Source organism: Sebastes fasciatus, chromosome 2, assembly GCF_043250625.1.
Source record: "Sebastes fasciatus isolate fSebFas1 chromosome 2, fSebFas1.pri, whole genome shotgun sequence".
Lineage (NCBI taxonomy): Eukaryota > Metazoa > Chordata > Actinopteri > Perciformes > Sebastidae > Sebastes > Sebastes fasciatus.
In genome coordinates this window covers 10,670,147-10,691,315 of record NC_133796.1, presented here as the reverse complement: position 1 = coordinate 10,691,315, position 21,169 = coordinate 10,670,147, and the positions used below count along the sequence as shown (strand labels likewise).

General features: G+C 40.9%; 1 protein-coding gene and 1 long non-coding RNA gene across 3 annotated transcripts; one reads left to right on the top strand and one right to left on the bottom strand.

Moving 5' to 3' along the window:
• Window positions 1–433: 433 nt before the first annotated feature.
• On the bottom strand, window positions 434–20,896 carry sv2ba (synaptic vesicle glycoprotein 2Ba). Its single transcript, XM_074661349.1, has 13 exons — window positions 20,740–20,896; window positions 15,703–16,414; window positions 9,557–9,737; window positions 7,822–7,973; window positions 6,368–6,501; window positions 5,701–5,790; window positions 3,779–3,892; window positions 3,604–3,692; window positions 3,143–3,307; window positions 2,901–3,034; window positions 2,432–2,632; window positions 2,158–2,317; window positions 434–771 (listed from the first exon to the last, which is right to left on the bottom strand). Exons 2-13 carry the CDS (start codon window positions 16,178–16,180, stop codon window positions 588–590), a joined length of 2,082 nt encoding a protein of 693 aa, XP_074517450.1. The 5' UTR covers window positions 16,181–16,414; window positions 20,740–20,896; the 3' UTR covers window positions 434–587.
• On the top strand, window positions 5,484–7,951 carry LOC141783827 (uncharacterized). 2 transcript variants are annotated; one of them, XR_012597365.1, is made up of 3 exons: window positions 5,484–5,583; window positions 6,374–6,527; window positions 7,827–7,951. It is a non-coding gene; the product is annotated as an uncharacterized LOC141783827 (long non-coding RNA). The 2 variants fall into 2 exon arrangements; XR_012597366.1 differs by having other exon boundaries at window positions 6,312–6,527.
• Window positions 20,897–21,169: the final 273 nt, after the last annotated feature.

Genomic DNA, 21,169 nt, shown 5'->3' with positions numbered 1-21,169 from the left:
AAAGACTGGGTGAACGAAAGAGGTGTGTTCTCTGAATAACAACACCAGCAGCATTATTGCTGCTGAGCCTCGGCATGAATACAACGGGATTCAAATCCAATTCAAGTCATGACTATAAGTTCTCTCTCTTTCTTTCTTTTTTTGTCCAGCAGGGAATGAAATCAAAGCACAACATGGTAACATGAACTACATCACCTTTCAAGTACAGACATATTTTCATCTCATATTATTTTTTCTTTTACACAAACCTTAAAACAAATGTTGCTACACCGTGTATGTGTGTGTGTGTGTGTGTGTGTGTGAGTAGAGGATGGGCAATAAATGATAAAAAGGAAATGACACTAGTTGTATATGATGTGACAGAAATGTTGGGCAGCCTGAGGAGCTCACAGAGGAAATAAAAAGCAACCACAGGTTCATGTAGGCAACCAGACAGGTTTTCAACATCTTTAATCATAAACACAGCTGGCCTTTCTTTCTTTCTTTTTTGTCTTTCCAATTCAGTTTAAGCTGATACACTCTCAAAAAAAGCTTTCCCCATAGCGATACAGTGGTTGAGGCCCGGAGGCTGCAGGAGTTTTGGCTTTTCATGAGAGGATTTTTTCCCGGGTTTCGGGCAGCTTGAGAGCCACCAGACCTCCGCAGACGAGGGCGGCGAAGGCCAGGAAGATGGGGATGATCTTAGTGATGCCGATGAAGGCTGCAAAGATGAAGCTGGCGAGGATGGCAGAGAACTTACTGATCCCATTCAGGACGCCGAACGCTGTCCCTCTGCGGAGTCACAAAGACAGAGAAAGATTACGTGACTGACTGATGAATTGAATGTGTTTTGACAGTGCAGGTTATTTTTTTTCTTGGTGAGAGTTAATTGCTATCTGACTCGTGACTTAAAAAAGATTACAGAAAAATATTGCAAGAATGCAAAAGTTCTAAGTGTGCTGGCACAAAAGAATGAAGTCATCATATCAGATGAATTATTTTCCAAAATATCCCGGTTACAGGAGCTGCCATCTTGAGATTTTGACGTCATTTGGAGCCAGAGTCTGTGCACTGTTGATCGAACGGTGGAGCCGTGTTATCGATGGCACCCGCCCGAACCAATCGCGAGCCGAGCACAGCCGCAGCTCGTCAACAAGAGAGACTCACAGCTGCCAATCATGACGTCTCACCCCCTTTTTATAGCATCAAGTAACTAATTAAAACCAAACTTATCAGAAAAATTCTGAGAAATCATCTCTGGGAAAATTATTTGACGTGTACTTTGACTTTTTAGTTTGGCCCATGTCCCATCCACTAATATGGAGGGGGCGGGGTTTATGACCTATACTGCAGCCAGCCACCAGGGGGCGATCCAGATGTTTTGGCTTAACTTTTGAGGAGCTGTCATGTCGTCCATCTTCATATACAGTCTATGTGTCAAACTGACCATTCATAAAGTCACAAACCCCTTAGGTAGTGGCTATGCACAAAGTTATTTCTGAAACAATGGGTCTTTTATTTCATACAAAAGTCAACAGTCCTATAACAAACATTGGTTTTGATGAGGATTTTACAAGAAAAACGGTTTTGAGGATGAGGACTAACTGATGAGTTTGACAAGCGTTAACTCCATATCGTTTAATGAGTATAGCTAGTGTTGCTGGAGGACAGAGCTACTAATGTTAGCTTAAACTCTCTGATATAGGCTAGTACCATCTTGGCTCCAACACAGTGGATGTTTCGATCGTTACGCAACCCCACAGAATAACGTGGTTAGAAAATGACATAGTGCTTGGCTTAAATAACACTATATATCACTACTGTAGGCAGTAAACTAGTTAGCTGGGCATGCCAACGTTGGTAACTTATATGAGAACAGATAAACACTCTGTTTATCCAATCCTTATCCATTTTTCTCTCCTATTTTTGGTCAGGAAAGATTAAAAAAAAGGCACCCGCCAAATGCTTTAGATGCCAATTATCTCTCCTACTACAGCCCCATTCACACAACTTCACCATGTGGAGAAAGTCAAAGCTTGACAGGCCTGCCGTACAGTCGCTAAGCTATGATCGGAGATTTGCTGTTTGGCTGAGGGGTTTTAGGGGTAGAGATGAACAGCGGTGTGGTAAAGATCACACTGGACCTCTTAACCAGTGGGATGTATAGTTGGACTGTACCTTTTAGAAGAGGGGTAGAGCTCCACAGAAATGACCTGTAGTCCGTTCCAGGCCGCCACGCTGGCGCCATAGAAGAGACACTGCCAACATATTACAGCTCCTTGACTGAAACTTAGCAGTAACAGGAAAGTGCAGGCAGACGACGCCAACATAGAACCACCTAGAAAGACACACGGATGATTACATACTGAAACAGGTTCGGCATACTAAAAACCCCATCTATCCAGGGTTACTGTACTAATACTGTATTATTTACACCTTCTGCTGATCCCACCTATTATTCTGATTCTTCCTATCTTGTCCATGAACAACGCCGAGATGATGTTGCCGGGCAACACGGCCAAACTGCCCAGGAAGCTGACCATGTAGATGACGATGTCGTTCTCCTCCTGGAAGTTCAGGTGGCAGCCTTTCTTCGGATGGAGGAAGGTGGTGTTCTCCATTCGACAGTCTTTGAACTTTTCCTGCCAGAGGTCTGGAGAGAACAGAGTGGGTGTTAAAAAGGATAACAGTTTGGGGTTTATAGTTTTACATTAGGCTGTAAACACAAGTTTTCCCCTGTTAGTGCTGGAGGATAAACATATTGCAAAATATTAATGCTTTGACTAAGATGACTGTTTGAGGGCAGCATTAATGTTTTAATATTTATACCACTAATTAGTTGAGTTTAATGAGCCCCAGCAGTGTAAAAGTGCTATAAAACATTTGTATTACAGTCTATCATTACTAATTTTGTATGATACCTGTGTTATAGAAGACCGTGTTTTTGATGGTGCAATTCTCAAAGAAGGTGTTGGTTGACTTGACGTCCTCAAAGTAGCAGTTTTCAAACAGAGAATCCTCAAACTTCACAGACTTTATCTCAATGTTCTCAAACCTAAATGAAAGGAAAGAAATCTCATTAAGCAGTATAAACAAATTGTGAAAGAGCATGACCTAAATATAATATAAATATGTGAGGGGGCGGTGTTGAAGGAAAACGTACTTGTCATGGATATACTCTCCCTCGCGGTGGACCTGGTTGACCAGAGAGAAGTTGAAGTGGAAACGTTCGACCCGTTCCCGGTGGAACACTTTGACCTTGGACTCGTACTCCTCGTACTGCATGTATTTGATCATATCAGGAAACCACACTCCCAGCCCGTGGTAGCTATGATACACAAGGAAAACATACAAACATGAGCGCATGAAAGCAAAATGATCTGCACAGTTAGATCTTATCACTGGGGTATGTGGGAAAATACGTTTTTATTGTGATTTGGGCCTTTAACATTACCACTGACATTCTTTCTCTCCTCAGATAGCTCTGCCTCGGAGATGTTTATGAATATCCACTTTCATAATATTCTAAAAATGCATGATTTGAATGCACCAGTAGGGATATAAGTGTATTATACTATAATGTTTTTGCCTCAAATCTCAACATGGGCGCAGAACTGTTGCTACCTGAAGGCCAAGCAGAACCAGACGATAACCAGGAAGAGGCCTTGCAGTCTGAGCTCTGGAGCCGATAGTGACATGATGTTCGCCATCACCTGAAAGAGGGACAGACAAACTGACGATTAAGATAGAAATGTAAGGTATTCTATTTTAGTGTATAGTTTAAGAGTGATCTGCGGACCTGTTGCAGCATGGTCATGTGTCTGACGGTCCAGCGCTGGAAGGCAGTCCCAGTGTCGCTCTGGATCTCTATGAACTCGTCCTCCTGAGTTTGTGGTGTCCTAATGTTGGTCGCCTGCACAAAGAGAGAGGAGTTTAAACAATAATTTCATCTTCATTTCATGATTGTGTTTCAATAGAAATCCAGAATACATTGTTTAATTTAAAGATTTTTAACTGGATTTAATGAAAACCTGAGAAGGTATATATAAGAAAGAAAACCTATGTACTAAAAAGACCCATTGGCTATTTGAACTTGAACTCATAATAAACAATAAATGGAGCTTGTTGCTCTTTAGCCTTTTATATATAATTTAATTTTTAATGTTATCTTATTTATTTCCTTTACTTAATCTTCTTTCACATATTTGTGAGGGTCACCTGCCACTCAGCAGGCTGGTTGGGTTCATTATCTCTGAGGATAGGAGGCAGCTGTGGAGCCTAATTGTCCCTGATAAGGATCAGGTGGTTGAAGCCTATATCTACCCCTAGTTTCAGTGCTCAGGTGCTGACTCGTTTTCTCTTTGTCAGAGGTAGTGAGAGTGCTGTCCTGTTTTTGCTTTGTCTGTATAGGGGTGTGTGAATCTGCTGAAGTACCACATAAACCTATCTGTGGGATTCACTCACCATTTAGCTTCTTCTCAGAGCTGGAGTCTCTTAGAGTGGGTTAGGTCTGTGTGGGTCTGCCTTTGCTGGTTCTTTTGTTTCATTTATGTTCTAGTCAGCTGCTCGGCTCTTTCAGTTTTAGTCTTTTCAAGATATATTGAGTGTAGGGAGCACTTCCTTTTAGGCCTGTTTTCATTTGCTGTTTCCCCTCTCCCTTTAGATCGCTTGCGATTTTTGTGGTTATCCTTCGGGATTAACTTTAAGATTCCCCTGGTCCGCAATTGCATCCTTCCCCCCTTTTCCCCTGACAATATTATGGTTTTTCACCTAGCGAAGGCCTTTTTCACAGGAGACAAATGGCAGGAACAACCCAGGCGTACCGTGTTACTAATAATATTAATGATGGCTCTGTTGTGCCCCAGCAGAGAACGTACTGTATATTGCCAAGAAGCAATAGTCAATTGTTTGTTCCATTGCAACATCAGCGCCCAGCAGAAAAGCTACGCTTCTGCCATTTTGGACTGAAAGCGACTACCGGATGCTAGTAAAAACGTCCGCCTAAAAAGTGCCATACAAAAGTAAAACAACATTTTTTCTATTGACATATTCTACTGAAATTGCCTGTGTTGAACAATAAAATATTATAAATATAATAAGCGTTTTCAGTCCAAAGTGGCGGTTGTTGTCAAAAAGAAAACTGAGTTTTGTATCTTTGCTTCTTTACTCTTTGGCCCCAGTAAGCCATGACAATGTGACAGTGAGCCAGCATGCATAATATCAAGACCCTGGAACTGAAGCAGCTAAGTGGAATTCAGCCATCATTCATTTTATTATTTACATCTGTGCTCATTATGGCTTGGTGAGTTCCACTTGTTTAGTCCAATAAAATAACTTTCACCACTCCATAACATATACATTAATTATATCATAAAGTATGTAAAATGTGCTATTTGTGACATTTATAATACAAGAACTTCATGTACGGTACTGTTTTTCCACTAACAGCACTGACAGACTTTGACGGGAAATGTTACTCTCAATTTGAAATTTGAATGTATTTTTTTCACAGTATACACATTTTGACTTGTCAAAGAAAAGCAATGGTGTAACCAATGGACCCTGGACCTGGAACACCTACATGCACCGGAGCCATCATTAATGGTATTGATTACACCTGTGCTTTTCCTGCTAGGTCATGTTGTTAATGAACTGCTAAATTAGAGAAGTGGTGTTGAGTGATTAGGCAAAACAACAGCGTTGTTGTAAATGAAGGCTTACGGTGAAGACTCTCTCTGGCTCCCCCTTGGCCTTCCAGTTGGTGTCGTGAACTCGTCGCAGGACCATCCACGCCTCGTCATGTCGGGCACTCTGAAAAAACACACAAATACAAAAGTATCCATAATTTCAAGAGCGTTCTGTGAAAGCTCTCCGGGTTTATGGCACGTTTATTTCCCACATAAACTGTAGCCAGATGCTGAGTTGAGTAACAATGTTCCCATGAGGTCTGCCTCTTATCAGATGGGGGAAGTGTGTGATAATTTGGGGGTGTGTGATATGAACATGATGGAGCATCCCTGCTGTAACATACAAACACAATACCACATGTGGTTAAAGGTCTGACAATGTCCAGGATGAGAAACAGAGGTGGGTGGTGTTCTGCTGGCGCCTTAGCAGCCTTTCGTTACCTTTGCACAGCAGTGGGATGTTGCTCTGGGGGCTGGTGATGACTCAACACTCTTTAACCAATCACAAGCTTGATGTTTAAAACTGTTCACTGACATAATGAATATTAGAATAGGGAGCGTACATCTCAATGTTTTTTGTTCTTAAAATTAATCTAACCTGTAGGCTAAGAGCAGTACAGATTAATGTGTTTTTATGTTTTGCAGAGAATAAAACCACATTTGAATCTTGCATGTTTTAATCTGGCAACGTTGGATCTGACCTCCAGGAGGAAGCGAGGGCTCTCTGGCATGAAGACGACTCCGACAAGTGCAGCCAGCGCCGGGAAGAGACACACCAGAATGAATAATCTCCAACTGTGGATCTGGAGCTCTGAACCGATGGCGAAGCCCCATCCTGGAAAACAATCCAGTAAAAAGCATGTTAATATTTCAAGAACCCTTCTTTCTGGCATGTTTTAATGTCCAAATCACTTTAATACTGGAGTGCAACAAAACATATCTTTTGTATATGCAAAACATATTTTATGCACTGATGTAACTACTTTTGCATTTGAGCCATTTGCATTTGAAACATTGCATTGATTGTGGCAACTGTGAGTTCATTTTAGACTCCCATGGAATTATTCTTCAATTCCTGATGGTGGCAACATTTTTACGTATTTTAAAGGTGCTATGTGTAACTTTAAGAAAATCCTTGTTTTTAATTACACCTGTGGCCACTAAGTGAACTGCAGGCAACATCCTGTTGCTTGCGCTTGAACCTGCACGAGCGTTTATCCTGGGCATCGGCATTACAATCATATTTACATTAACGTTACTATCTCTTGTTCCTATATTTTATTTGGACCATTGGTTCCATGATGCTAACTAGCCTTCGTTTACAAATTACTTTATGAGCTAACGTTACAAAGCACCCAACACCAGATCCATGCCGCTAAGTTTCAGCTAGTTGGCTAACCTGAGCTTAGCTTAGTTTGCCTTGCATCGCTGTTGGCTAGTAGAAAGCCATCGTTATTTATACACCTTGCTTTGTGCCATTACATCATTTATTGTTGGATAAAATCAACACCGTTTGTCATAATATACAAGTTAGTATCATGGATCACGTTAGCCGGTGAAGTAATTTGGCAAGTTAGCCAACTAACATATCCACTCAGATAGTATTTTGCTAATGATAATGTTAGCGTTAGTTGCTTTGTAATGTTAGCTGTAATGCTGCGGGAGTCTGGATGAATTAGCTGACATTATGCACTCTAGACAGTATTTTGGTACGTTAGCTACACACTGATGGTGTTGGTGGGAATTTTCCGGCAAAACCGTCACCAGTCCTTTAGGCAATCGAGAAAGTCGGGGAAGCTCTCCGTTATTTATAGTTATGTAACAAACTGTTTGCCTTGGCAACACAAAGCGATTAATTCATGTAAATTGTTTCATATTGTACCTTTAATGTGAATTATTCCTATTTAATTGGTGGGGAAAATTCTCAAGATGAGGCTTATTGCCAAGCAGAAAAATTATTTACGCCACATGTCGTTGGTGCAGACTGAGAAGAAAAAAGTTCCACGTCAAACAACTAAATGTTCCTCCAGTGAATTAAAATAGTATCTCTGTGTAATGAAGTGATGTACAGTGTGTCTGAATGTTTGTGTGCCTTCATATGAGTCTACTACAGTGTCTGGTTATGTGATTCAGCATTTGTGTGTGTGTGTGTTACCATAGTGAGGGATGATTCCCCAGGCGGTGAAGGAGGCGTACAGGCCTCCCAGCATCCAGAACATGCAGAGCCAGCTCAGATGTTCTCCACGTTTATCCATCTGCAGGAACTCGGCGAAGTAGGTGTACACTATCGGGATGGAGCCGCCGATTCTGGGGGGAGGAATCACAAGAGATCTCAGAAAATAAATCTCTTCTCTTCCTCACTAAACACTTGTATCTTGTCCATCACTCTCTGAGGATTTAGAGGATAATTTTCTGTGATATCTGGCATTTGACATGTTACTATTGGTTAATGTTTGTGATTTAGGATTGTAAGCGTATTGTTCTAATGACTTGGTTCACCCAAATTACACAAAAACGTATGTTCTCACCTACTACTGATATCTACTGCAGATAATTTTACTCTAACTCCACCCCAACACATTGGAGGTGCATGGAGTTACATTTTTAGTGCTCAAAACATTAAATATTACATTTAAAAGACTCATCAGCGATGTGTCTTAATATCCCTGCGTGCTGCTGTGAAGAGTTTTAATTGGAACTTACGTCTACAGAAGAAATACTTGCTATAAAAACTGTAATTTGGTGCTCTTTAAGAGCAAATAAATAACCAAGCGCAAAGGTTTATGACTTGAGTGTAAATGTTAACAATAAGATTTTATGTTGTGAATGCTCTCTGCGTTGTCAATATGTACCCACACAGTTTTATTGTCAGGTTAACACACTTTTACTTTTTAAATGTGCACATGAAGTCAATGCAATCAAGACCTATACAAGTTAATACCCACATTGTGGAAAGTCAGTTTGTAATATGTATGATAAAAAGCATTTTGTGAGATAATGAATAATAATTACTGGTGGCAACTGAATACTTTGTGGATTGTTTTTGGTGGTCAGTTTGTCCAGAGGGCTCTCAGTGATCGGTACGATGCCAGGACTGACCAGATCAGAAAGTTAAATTGAGGATATGATTGAAATTAGGGGAAAATTTTACTTAGAAATTGTTCATATCGTGAGAGTTTATGTTTTATGGCTGGAGCCTGCTGATAGGGAAGTTAAATACCACTACAGAATGTTTAACATCAAGACAATCAGTGACATTTGTTTTGTGAGCCAGCAGATGCGAGTGTTAATGACTAACACGGGGCTCATTATCACTGTGTATCAGCAACAGCTGAACGTTTTATTTTTGGTGACCTTGTATTTTTTTTTTTGGCTTAGCAAAAAGCTCAAACATCAATATTGCAGGTCTGGGTAGACACTCAGGCTGCAGCTGTGATCAATAGAAATGTGTCTTTGAAAGATGCAAAATCAATCTGAAAAGCTTCACCCCAAGGTGCTGGAGACAGCAGGAAGTCAGCAATAAAACGCAAATTAAAAAACAAGCAAAGAGCAATGTTCACTTAAGGAATGCTCTAATGAAGTAAATAAACAGAAATCTCTGTGTTGTATTAATGAGGAAAATAAACTAACAATTGTGTCGACTGGTGTTATTGAATTACGTCCTGTCTCTACCTCAGGCTGTGAACCGAAGTGCTTCCTATTATCTTACTCATCTTACTTAAATGTCAAGTGTCTTATTTTGGAACAAATATCGCCAAATACAAATATAGGGATGTGCTTTCCCCCCCACAAAAAATCTTCCAGACTTGCTTGTTTCCACTAAATGGCTTAATGATGGAAAAGGTCAGTCATTCTAATAAATGTGAAAATGGATGTAAAACGTGTCTCACCCGAAGCCGGAGCAGAACCTGAAGAAGAGGAAGAAGCCGTAGCCCTGAGCGAAGCAGGACAGGAAGGAGAAGACCAGGTCGATGGACAGGACGTAGATCAGACACTTCCTCCTCCCCATCTTGTCGCACAGACCCCCCCACACCAACGCTCCCACCATCATGGCCACATACACCAGCAGACCTGCAAACACACACACAAAAACCTCATTTGGAGGCATTTGACCTTTACATTTATTATAGGTCAAGTTACATGTTTTACTCCCATAAGGGACGCTTGATCTCAATGAAACACACAGTGGAGGCTCTACAGCAATACTGTATGTATTTTCCCACATATACATACACACAAACATCACTGGAAGGAATAGTGGATCTGTTATTAAAGGCCAAAATCTCCACAAGGGGGCTCCCTTTACCCTCGTATGAACACAGAGGACTAGAGAAATCATCACTTTCCACTATAATTCAGCATGATGCATCCTTACGTGCGTGCTCTGATCAACATTTCCGAATATTCACAATGGCCTACCGAGAAAATGCACCTTGACTGATATTAGCATTCCCAGAAATGTGACGGAGTAATAAAGGTCATGATGATTTTGAGGCATCTAAGAGCCCATCACTTCCACAATATTCACCTTCCATGTATTTTTTGAAATCTGACATTTTATTGTTACTTTGATTACATGCTTTTGCATCTTCAGATTCCCACTCTTGGTCACAGCGACCTGGAGTTTATATCCCAGCATGCACTAGGCAGGAGGTCTGCTCTGCCATTTCTTGTTGTTGTAAAGCAACAGCTCCACCGAGGAGATAACAATGATTATTTCCTTTTTATGTCTCTGGGGAGAGTAATATGCACTCTTGTTTAAACCTTTAGACCCATACCTCCTGCCTGCTCTGTGTTTTTACTACACACAGCCCTAATTACAGCGGGACTAAGCAGCTTAACGGCACGTGGAGCCATAGTGTGCACCTTCCCCGTGGATTACTAGGCGATCCAAATGCTCCGGCGCTCCACACGCCAAGGTGCACATCCCTAACTCATTCAACTAGAGACCGCTAAGGGCACCGGGAGACAAAAAGTCAAGGCTAACATGTCACCTAATATCTTGGCCAAGTTGTTGCTTAGGGCAATGCGTATGCCTTTAGGTAGGTACATGGACAGGTTGACAGGGCGGCCTTGTGATTAGACAGCCTGTCCTTCAGGTGAAGGCCCAGGATCAAGCCCTGCAGCAACAAGCTCCTGTGTGCCTGTTAAAGTGTCCTTGAACACAGAGGAGACATTGAATCCCTGGAGGGGAACGAACAATTTCTCTTTTTTTCTTGCAGTATTAAAAGTGAAAGCACTGTAAGTGCATTTAGAGACAATGAACCCACTCGGGAGGGGAAAAAAAACTGCACACTTGCAGAGTATGCATTCTCCAAAGATATAATATGTACTGTCTAAAGAAATGATAACTCTGTGTTCATAATTAAAACAGATGAGGCTTTTCAGTATGTATAGATGACTTTGCATGAAATACAGTTTCATTCCAGATATAAGAAATTGAGTATTTCTATCCTTAAAGGGTCTATATGCAAGAATCATAAATTGCTTGTTATCAGTGACACCTGTAGCCGTTAAGTCAACGACAGTCAGCGTCCTTTTGCTCTCGCTCGCACTATGTCGACGCGAGCGAGCATCGGCCAAAACAGTGAGGCGACACACGCGAGACTGAACGTGATTGACAGTTAACGTTAGCAACATTAGCAGCTAAAACCACATATCACTATATATTATTCTATTTTCCCCCCAACGTCGGTCACATTCATGTTTTGCGAGACGGGCTTCACTAGATATAACTTTGGTTATTTTGTGCTTCCGTGGAGTTTGTGTTGTAGTCCAAGTTGTGGTGGGGGCCGGTTGTTTATCGGCATTAGCGGATTCCATTTCTAACCGAATGTTAGCTATCGTTGCACACAGTTAGCCCTGTAGCGGAGCTGAAGATAGTAAAGGCACTCGCGAGCGCGCATGACGTCACATCCGTTGTATTTTCCTGGAAAAAACGTCACGCATTCTTCACATTAAAAGCAGTCTACAGGCTGGTAGAGGAATCTCAGACACTCGCGGAAGGTCTAATTTTTTAGGTTGGATTACAACCTGTTCACACATTGGCGATACAATTTTTTAATTTATTCAACTTACATACACTCCCTTTAAACGACAAGGTAACATTTTATAGAAAATAACGTGAGTTTTATGAATACTGAACAATGGATGACCGGCAGCGTTTTTACCAAAATCACAAAAGCCTTAAAGTAGTAATCTGCTACATTCATGTCAGTTCTGTTATTCTCACATTGAATAAAACAGTATTGATTGAATCTGTATCCAGTGAATGAAAGTTGTAACGGCCTGCAGCCTGTTGGAAACAGCTGTTGTTGTTATTACTGTTAATATTTACAGCCAGGTGTAACTGTTGCAAAACTAACGTTAGCTTGCTAATATCTGACTTGTTTAGATTTAGTAAGTTTATCAAAAGTTTGTTTTGAAAGATTATAAATTACATTTAACAAAAATAACACAATATATCTCAAATTACAAAATGTTATGCCAATAACGTCAGACTCAAAGTTCTCAAATGGCGTCGGTTTACGTTAGCATAATCAGATATTACCCACTAACTCTAAACTACAGTACATGAATATTAACTCTGAAACATATATCTCCATGTGTGCACTCATAAACAAAACAAAGTTATTCCTACATTCATACAGCATTGGTAGCTAAGTTTAATATATCGCTAGACTCCCCAAAACTGATGTTTTTCTAAGTTACAGCCCAGGATACTTCTGTTAACACCGTTGATTGCCTTTCATTAGACAGCGCTACAGATTTCATAGTAACTTTAAGGAAGTACACATTCCTTAAGTTTTAATTTTTATGGTATACAACCCAATTTCGTAAACAGAGTTGCACCTGGGTGAGAATAGTCACACGGCAGCTATTCGGCTATTTACACTCAGTAATAGTGGTAGTAATATAAACAGCATTATTTTCAGTTTTCAGTCACAGTTTGGTTAGGTTTAGGAAAAATATACAGTACATGTACACATACAGAATCTAAAGTGTGCCCGGGTAGGGTGCAAATAGCATTGTTGGTTATGGAAACCTGGATGCTAATAGCATGTGCCTTTAGTAAATCACCCATTTCAAACTAGATAGTTGTTATGAAGAACTTAGGAAGAACTTTATGTTTTATGTTTATTTAATTTCATAAGGGACAATGCACATTAATTAACATGAGCACATGAGTCCTGAATCATGTAAATGTGCCAGATTTAGCTATGCAGGCTAATTTTCATCTGCAGTCCCTAACAGGTTGATGGAAATGAATTACGACAAGTTGCCGTAAACAAAGTCTCCCGGTACACAAGTAGTGATGTATTTTTTACACGTCAACAGTAACAGCAGTTTGTTTGGAGTAAACTGCAGAAGAGCTGGATCGTTTGCATGAGCAGTGACACTGTCATTGCTTAACGGACAAAGAAAATCTCTACAAACTGATCTAAAGTCGATCAAAAGGAAAATAAAAACGGAAATGGACATGTTGTTTGACTGACATGTGATGTCAATTAATGCCAAGAAATAAAGATATTGCAGATTATCCCTGTATTAGCAGCAGGGAAGCACCATAAAACCAGCTCATAATTTATGCATGACCTTTTTAATTGCAAATCCATGTTTTCTCCCAGAAATGCATTAGCTGCATTGCGAGTTTAGCAATTTCCTTGAGATAACTGGTTAAATCTCTGCAACCACATCAAGCCTGAGATTTAAAACCTGCCAGAACTGTTTCTTCTTTGTGTCCTTGTGTCTGCCACTGTTGGCCTCTTATATTTTCACTCTATATATTAAACAATAAAACCACCATTCAATAAGTGCACCAACCATCCTCCTCGCTTTTAACCAAAGGTTTGGGAGTCTTTCGGCTATCCAAGTCTGAGGTTAAGATTAAACACATTTCTGCTCTGGTGAGTCTGGTGAACAGAGCATGAGCATGAATCAAAAAGGATCATTCTGCAGATCTACTTCATATTCTCAGCCGATGATCAGCGCTCCCCTCTCGCTCTGCACAAACAGATGCTGTGATTTCATTTTCGCCAGGCCTTCCTCCTGCTACCAGCGCCTGTCAGAGGCCTGAAGCGTATCTGACAGCTCCGCACCGGGCGCTGCAGGCCGCCAGGCTCTCTGACTGCTGCAACATGCTCCATATTAGCCTGGGAACACACACTGAATACAATCACCACCGGGTTCCTCATCAATCTCTCGCAATGCCTCATCCCAGGAGCCTGTTGTTAAGATGAAATGAGGTATGTGCAATCTGCCACATCGCCTGGCTACACATGAGGCCTGGGAAATAAGGTGAGGGGCTTTAATTTGCAGTTTGGTTGTCTGCACAGAAAGTGAGGAACAGACGCTTTCAAGGTACATTTCCCAGTAAGTTGGGTCTATGCTGCATACAAATTTCAGTATCATTTTTTGGGCCTGTTTCCTGTTGTGGTACAATATTTGGGAACAAGTGAAGCCAGCAGGCAACGGAAATAAAAGAAAGACTATCCTTAAAGGAACAGTGTGTAACATTTATGGGGCAGAATATAATATTGATAGGTATGTTTTCTTTAGTGTATAATCATCCAAAAATATAAATCGTTGTGTTTTCGTCACCTTAGAATGAGCTGTTTATATCTACATAGAAAGCAAGTCATTTTCATGGAGCCGGCCACCATGTTACTACAATAGCCCAGAATGGACAAACCAAAACTCTGGCTCTATAGAGGGACATTCACGTTTCTGCATTGGCCACCGTACCCGTCCTACACGCTTGACACACAGGGGAAGTTTCAGTTGGTTGCAATCTGCAACTAAACCGCTAGATGCCGCCAATTTCTTCACACTGCACCTTTAATTCACAGTACAACATTTAAAGTACATTGAAAGCAGGCGCTTAATTCTGTGTCTGGTATCTAACATAATAAAACAATAAACATGTGGTGTGGTGTCCCTCAAGTCACCTTCCAGATGCTTGTAATACCTATGCCAAGGTTCACTATCCGGTGACTCAATCTGGTGGCTCACAATGGATGGACCCATACTCTATTAGGATGCACAATGTTGGTTATGTTCTTAATTTTTTGCATTTGCCTAAAAGCTTTTTTTTTCTCCATAATTTGTCCCAGCGCCTGGGGGATATTTTGTCCGTGGGATATTTCTGTCCGTGGTCTGCAACGATGTGCCATCAAGAGCCAAACATATGCAAGATTTTGTTTCAGCCAAGTACAACAGCAGATGATTTCACTGATGGCACTGGGTAAAGATTGGAACTCTTCGACTTAGCTCGTCCTGTAAGTTACCAAAAGACTGTATATCTGTTTTGGATTTGCTAAATTAGTTTTTGGCCATACTCTAGCTGCATGGCTCGAGGGTTGGCAGTGTCTGTCGGTCCACCACTTTGGTTCAGACCCAAATATGTCAGAAACTTTTAAATGGACTGCTGTGAAATTGTGTACAGACATTCATGGAGGATGAATTCTATCAACTCTGGTGATCCCCTGACACTGTCACTTTTCCCCTGACAAAACTTTAATACTTTGGTGTATAACCAAATACCTGCATAATTAATGACATTCCCATCAGCCCCAGGTGTGCTTTGTTTTGGTGGGCAACCTCCGGTTCTGAGAAGTGAAGCCAATGAGGAAGTGCCTTAAACTTGCATTCTCTCTAATAGCCAGCAGGGGACGACTCCTCTGGTTGCAAAAAAAAGTCTGATTATATAGAAGTCTATGAGAAAATGAGCCTACTTCTCACTTGATTTATTACCTCAGTAAACATTGTAAACATGAGTTTATGGTCTCAATCTCTAGTTTCAAGTCTTCTTCAATAGAGCATGATGTTCATTTAGTAAATTGTGGTCCCATTTAGAGTCAAATAGACCATAAAGCAGGGGACTCAAGGCTTCAAAACGGCAGTCAGTTTTGCTTTTTTTTTTCAAAAGGTGGTTATTACATTTTTGTGTGAAAAACTGAAGCAAGGTTTAAATACATTTTCATCACTCATTTTCATCATCAGTTTTTCCACCTTCCCTCCCTTTGCTGTCACTTACCCAGCAATCCTTTGTCGGAGTTGGATATGCACATGTCCTTCTCAGCACTGGGCAGGACGAAGCCCACCACGAAGCTGTCCACTCCGTCAGCCATTAGCGCCATACCCAGCACGAAGAACAGCATCCACTGGAAGCGTCCATGGCCGCAGTCCTCCATGAGGGCCTCGTACTGCTCTGGCAGGTTGTCCTCCTCCTCTTCCTGCTGGACAGCCTGACGGGCTTTCCTCCTGGCCTCCGTCCGAGCGGCCCGCCGCGCCTCTTTGATCTCGTCGGGGTGGGGGATGCCTTGGTACTCCCCCTCATACATCTGCTCATCATCGTCTGCGCCCTCGGTGGCATCGCTGCGGGCGTCCTCGTCCTGTGGAGGGTAGTCTGTCTGGTAAGGGTAGCCATCTTGACCTCCACCATCCTGGGTGTAGGTGTATTCTCCACCTTCTGTCACCTGCTGGCTCACGTTGTTGTGATAGGGGTCATCCATGGTTTCTGTTGGGTGTAAGCGGAGCAGGACTGATTGCTTTGTATCCGTCGTACTCTTGAGGAAGCTCAAGTTGTCAGCTATAATGGCATAATCCTCCCAAGGAGCTGTGAGTTACGCTGTGCGGCTGCAGGTATTCTGTGCAATCTCCTGAGTCTTGGTCTCAAATTTAAGGCCTCAACGGTTGCGTTGAATGACTATTACAGTCCTTGATGTGTGTAGTGCTGCATGCTGAACCTAAAACACAATGCATAGCACACGTCACAAATTATCTATAGGCAGAACAACAATGCATTTGTAGAGACATTGCTATGCAACAGTCCCCTTTGGGATGGCTTGTGACCTGCCACGTCACAATGATAGTCCCAAAGGGGTTCACAACATTCATATTATAGCCTACATCGTGCCCTTTGACTCCATAGTCATTGAAACCCTAGAGAAAATATAGAAGTATTTAATTTGCCAACAATACATCATGTAATTGTAGAAGGGCAAGACAGTTCTTTATTGTTTTTAATTTCACTCCCACTATGTTGAATGTTTTTTCTAGCTCTTTGCTTTAGTTTCCTTTCCTGTGAATCTAATCAATGTTATGTTATTTATTATTACTGGTAAAGGACTTTAAGTCATACATAAATGCAGGTTATTATTCTAGTCATAAATTAAAAGTGTCATTAGGCAGGAAAGAGCAGCTCAGGACTCCCAGTCTCCCCTGAAGGCTGCGTGTCCTTCCACACAACCAGATAATCTCATTGTCTCTACGCTCAGATGCTGTGACGCCATTTTGATCCATCACACAGCGCTGCTGCTGCTGCTGCTGCAACGGTGACACATACAGATCCGTCTTGATTTTTATAGTGACCAGAGGCACCAATAGGACGACAATAACACAAGTTATATTGCATTTTAGGATTGTTGCTGGCTGTCACATGCTTTACTGACATGATTAAATGACTTGCACAGTGGAGTCAGCCACATATTCTTCCAAATCCAGCAGCCTGAGGCTGGATCCTCTGTAATTTACAGATAACAAAAGATGGTGTGTTGTGGAAACGCTTTGTGACAGACAACCAAGCTGCACAGCTGAATGCCAAATACAGCACATGATTAATGAGAAATGAGTCACACTGTTAGACTGTAAAGTAACACAAACCTTGATTTAACCTTCATGTGCACAATCTGGTCCAACTCTGTACTCAGAGATGCTTTTTCTTTTAGTTTTTACAGCAACTACAGTCCTCAGTGCCTTTCTTAAGGGTATCCTGACAGTACTACCTTATTTACTTACTGGTGAAATAATGATAAAACCTAAAGAATACTAATAATGGTAAATGCTAAAATGTAGTAGGAATAGCAATAGTAGCACAAGTAGAGAAGAGTCATAAAGTCAGTCAGCTGACTCAGTCAGATACACAATATCTATCTTAGTATTATAATAACAAAGGGTGTATTTCAAGTTTTCAAATGTACAAAATAAGGGTGTTATTTCTTCTTTCAAAAGTTACAATACCTCACTTTAAGAACAGGACATGTTTCTCTTACTTTTTGAGCCTACTGATTAGGCTACAACAATTTCAAAATGCTTGCTTTTTAACTGTTACAAACATGTTGTGTAAGATTAATCAAATATCTTATACCATTTGGTAGAGTGTGTTGCATTTAACATCTATCTTAATAAAAAAGTGCATGAAAACTGATTGCTTTATGGCACCTATAACACAAACAGGAAGAGTTAGCTATTTCTTCCGAGCAAGCTAAAGCTAAAACAAGTAGCAACATCCTCTTTGTAGTAAAAAGCAACAGCGGTTGGGGTAAATGTAGTTTTTATTTTAAGATGCGCTTGCGTCAATACCAATATTACCACCGGTGTAGTGTTTTTTTTCTTTTAAATCTAAATTAGAACTATTTGGTGGAAACAAAAAGACTGATTTATTCCTGAGTTAGTGTAGTTTCAGAACAGGCAGAAAATCTAAATCTGAAATCTTTGTAAATATTAATATTTTGCCTCAGGACTCAGGTTACATAATAAGGTTAAAACATCATATTTGTCTATAAAATAAATAAAAATATAAATTTTTTCCAGAATGATTATTTTTGGGGTGTCCCTTATCAGTAGTATTAAGTGTTACATGGATATTACTTGTTATATGGGTATTATTGCTCGATCCAGAAACAACTGCAGTCTCATCGCCTGATAAGTGGATGGTTGGTTTGGGTCGGTCTGTCCTGGTTTGGAGCCATGATGACGAACACTGTAATTTAATCCAGATTAAGACTGCAGATTTTTTTTTTTCATTTTGTCCCTGTTGCCTCACATTATTGTTTCATCACGAAAGTCACAGAGTTGGCCGACGGTGGATTATGGAGTCTGGATTGACGCACTGAAATGTGTCTGCTGCTCTCGGATGTGTAGTTTTTGAAATCCCAAAGTCAGTGTAAAAATGATCAGTTTTGTTGCCATAATGAGAGGAACTGCAACACCGCGATGTGATCACAACCATCTGAGCATACTGTTTTGTTTGTTTTCATCTGTTGTTTCCTTCAGTAACCTGAATAATACATGAACAATTCAGGAGAGAAAGTGAGAGGGTGGATGCTCATTCTGGTTGAGGGACGCGGTGTTGCTTTCATCATCCTGCTGCAGCGCCTTTACTCACACAGCTGGCGCTTACATAACAGTTGCACTCACTCTTCCCCCCTCTGTTTCCCTCCCCGTCCCTTCTCTTCTAACTTATTGATCTGTGTTTGTGGTTATGAATGTAGACCACCCTTACCCCCAACACACACATACACATGCACACACACTGCTGCAATTCAGATGTCAAATCAGCATTTATGCCTGTGCAGGGTTTGAATAGGTCATGATGTGCCTTCCTCTGAGAGTGTCCCTGGGGTTGAAAAGTCAAAGAGCTCCTTTGAATCATGAAAATCAATGTGAGTCTGAGGTTTAACAGGAAGCAGATAGGTCACTGTGTAATTTACAGAAAAGCTATCTCAATTTCACAAGTGACCTTTTACCGTTCAGATCATTTATTAGTTTGACTGAGCCAAACTCTGTCGCCTTTGCTTCATCGGTTTCTGCAGTTTGTTCTCCAGAGAGTAACGGAGCCAAGTAACATATCAATGCTAACAGACTTTGGAAGAATAGCTGCATAAACACACAGTAGATTCAACACTTGAGCTGCTCTCGGGGCCAGATTTTTAGCCTCATTTCCATCCATCCAGTCACCTGGAATCCACTCAATATGACCACAATCAAGTGCCTTGCTCTGCCTTCACATCAGTAGTTACTGAGAGTTGGAGAAGTGTTTATTTATTCAGTTTCTTCATCCATATGTGCACATCCAGGGACTTGGATGTAAGCTGTAATTATCTTTGGGAAGTATAGAAATGCATAAAATCATTTTGCAGAACGTTTTATTAATTATCTGCCTTGTCGTCTTGATCATTTTTCTTTCTTTCTGTTTTATTTTTTAGCACAAGATGTTTTAATCAGCCCCTCTGGGTGACTCCAACACACCTTCACAGATTGTTTCTTTCTCTCAATCTGCTTTCATTGCATTTTTTGTACTAAACTAAAACCTGAACCAAGAGAGTTGATTTAAAGAAAAAGGCCTCACTGCAACTACAATACAGGTATGTCACCTGAACCTGGCAGCTGATTTGCTTTATCATATGTGCATGGGGAAATAATTCACCTGAACTGTTATTTGGAGGATAAAAACATGCTTTCTTTTTGGTTGAAAATTACCAACATTGCATATGTTGTCATCAGCATATAACCTGATTTCCACCAGGGCAAGGGGTTTGATTGCCACTGAGGACAGAGATATTACAAAAACATCCTTCTTTTGTAAAAAAGCATCTTTCATCTATCTACACATTATATCTGTTGGTTGAATAACTCAACTGTCAAAGCAGTGAGTTCATTTTAATCTCAGCTCCTCTGTGACCTCGAGAGATCTGAGACTTCTGGGGACTACCTGTCCGCTAACCTTACCTAACCTAGCTGTCAAATACATTTATTAGCAACACGTTTCTAAGTCAAATACGATCACTCGGTCAGTTACGGAGCAGGAGTTGCTGTTCTGGATCTTATCAAATACTGTATGTAACTTGATATGTACATACCAAAAACCGCTAGGTTGAATAGATCCTTATGACAGAGACAGTAGATTCCTACATGCAATGGAAGACATTCAAACTAATATGATAGTTATCCTCTTTCCTACACTTCTCTACACATCAGTTTTAATCAAAAGCCGAAGAATTTGACAGATTGTACAATGTGTAGCAAGACATCTAAGGATTTTTAGTAGCAGAGTGACTTGAGGTTGACAAAATGACAATTTATTCATGGACTTCTCTATTTTAGATGACCAGATTTTGTTACTGTCACTACATTTGGTTGCAACAGATGAAACTTGAAAAAATAAATTATGGCACCGCAGGCATCTTTTCAGCCTAAATTATTTCTCACTTCCTCACTAAATTGTCAAAACAACACATTAAATAGCACAACACAGCAAACATTTAAGGAAAAAAATAAGTTGTTGTCTTACCAGAGTTGGCATTACCTCAATATAAAAATGACTTCTGAACAAAACAAAACATAAATACAAAAAAAATTGCTAGCGTCCCAGTAGCATTTTCAAATGTCCAAAGCCTACATGTCAGTTTATCCTAAGGCCGTGCTGCAGCCAAGGCTGAGGGATTAGGATCCAACCTCACGATCCCCCACCACCCACCGCCACCCCTCCCTCGCCGGGGCTCATCCCTGCAGGAAACTCCCCGGAAATAACCCCCCCTACCTCTGATACCCGGTGGTACGGTCCTACAAGTGTAAAGAGCAACAGGCTCTACTGATGGAGACTGCAAACTGTGGAGACACTCTACAGGAGTTTTAGTGATAGTCTTGATCTCTACAGACAGAGAGGTCAGAGGTCATTGTGAGCTGCCAGAAGCGCAGCTTCTTTTTTTGAGACTTGAATC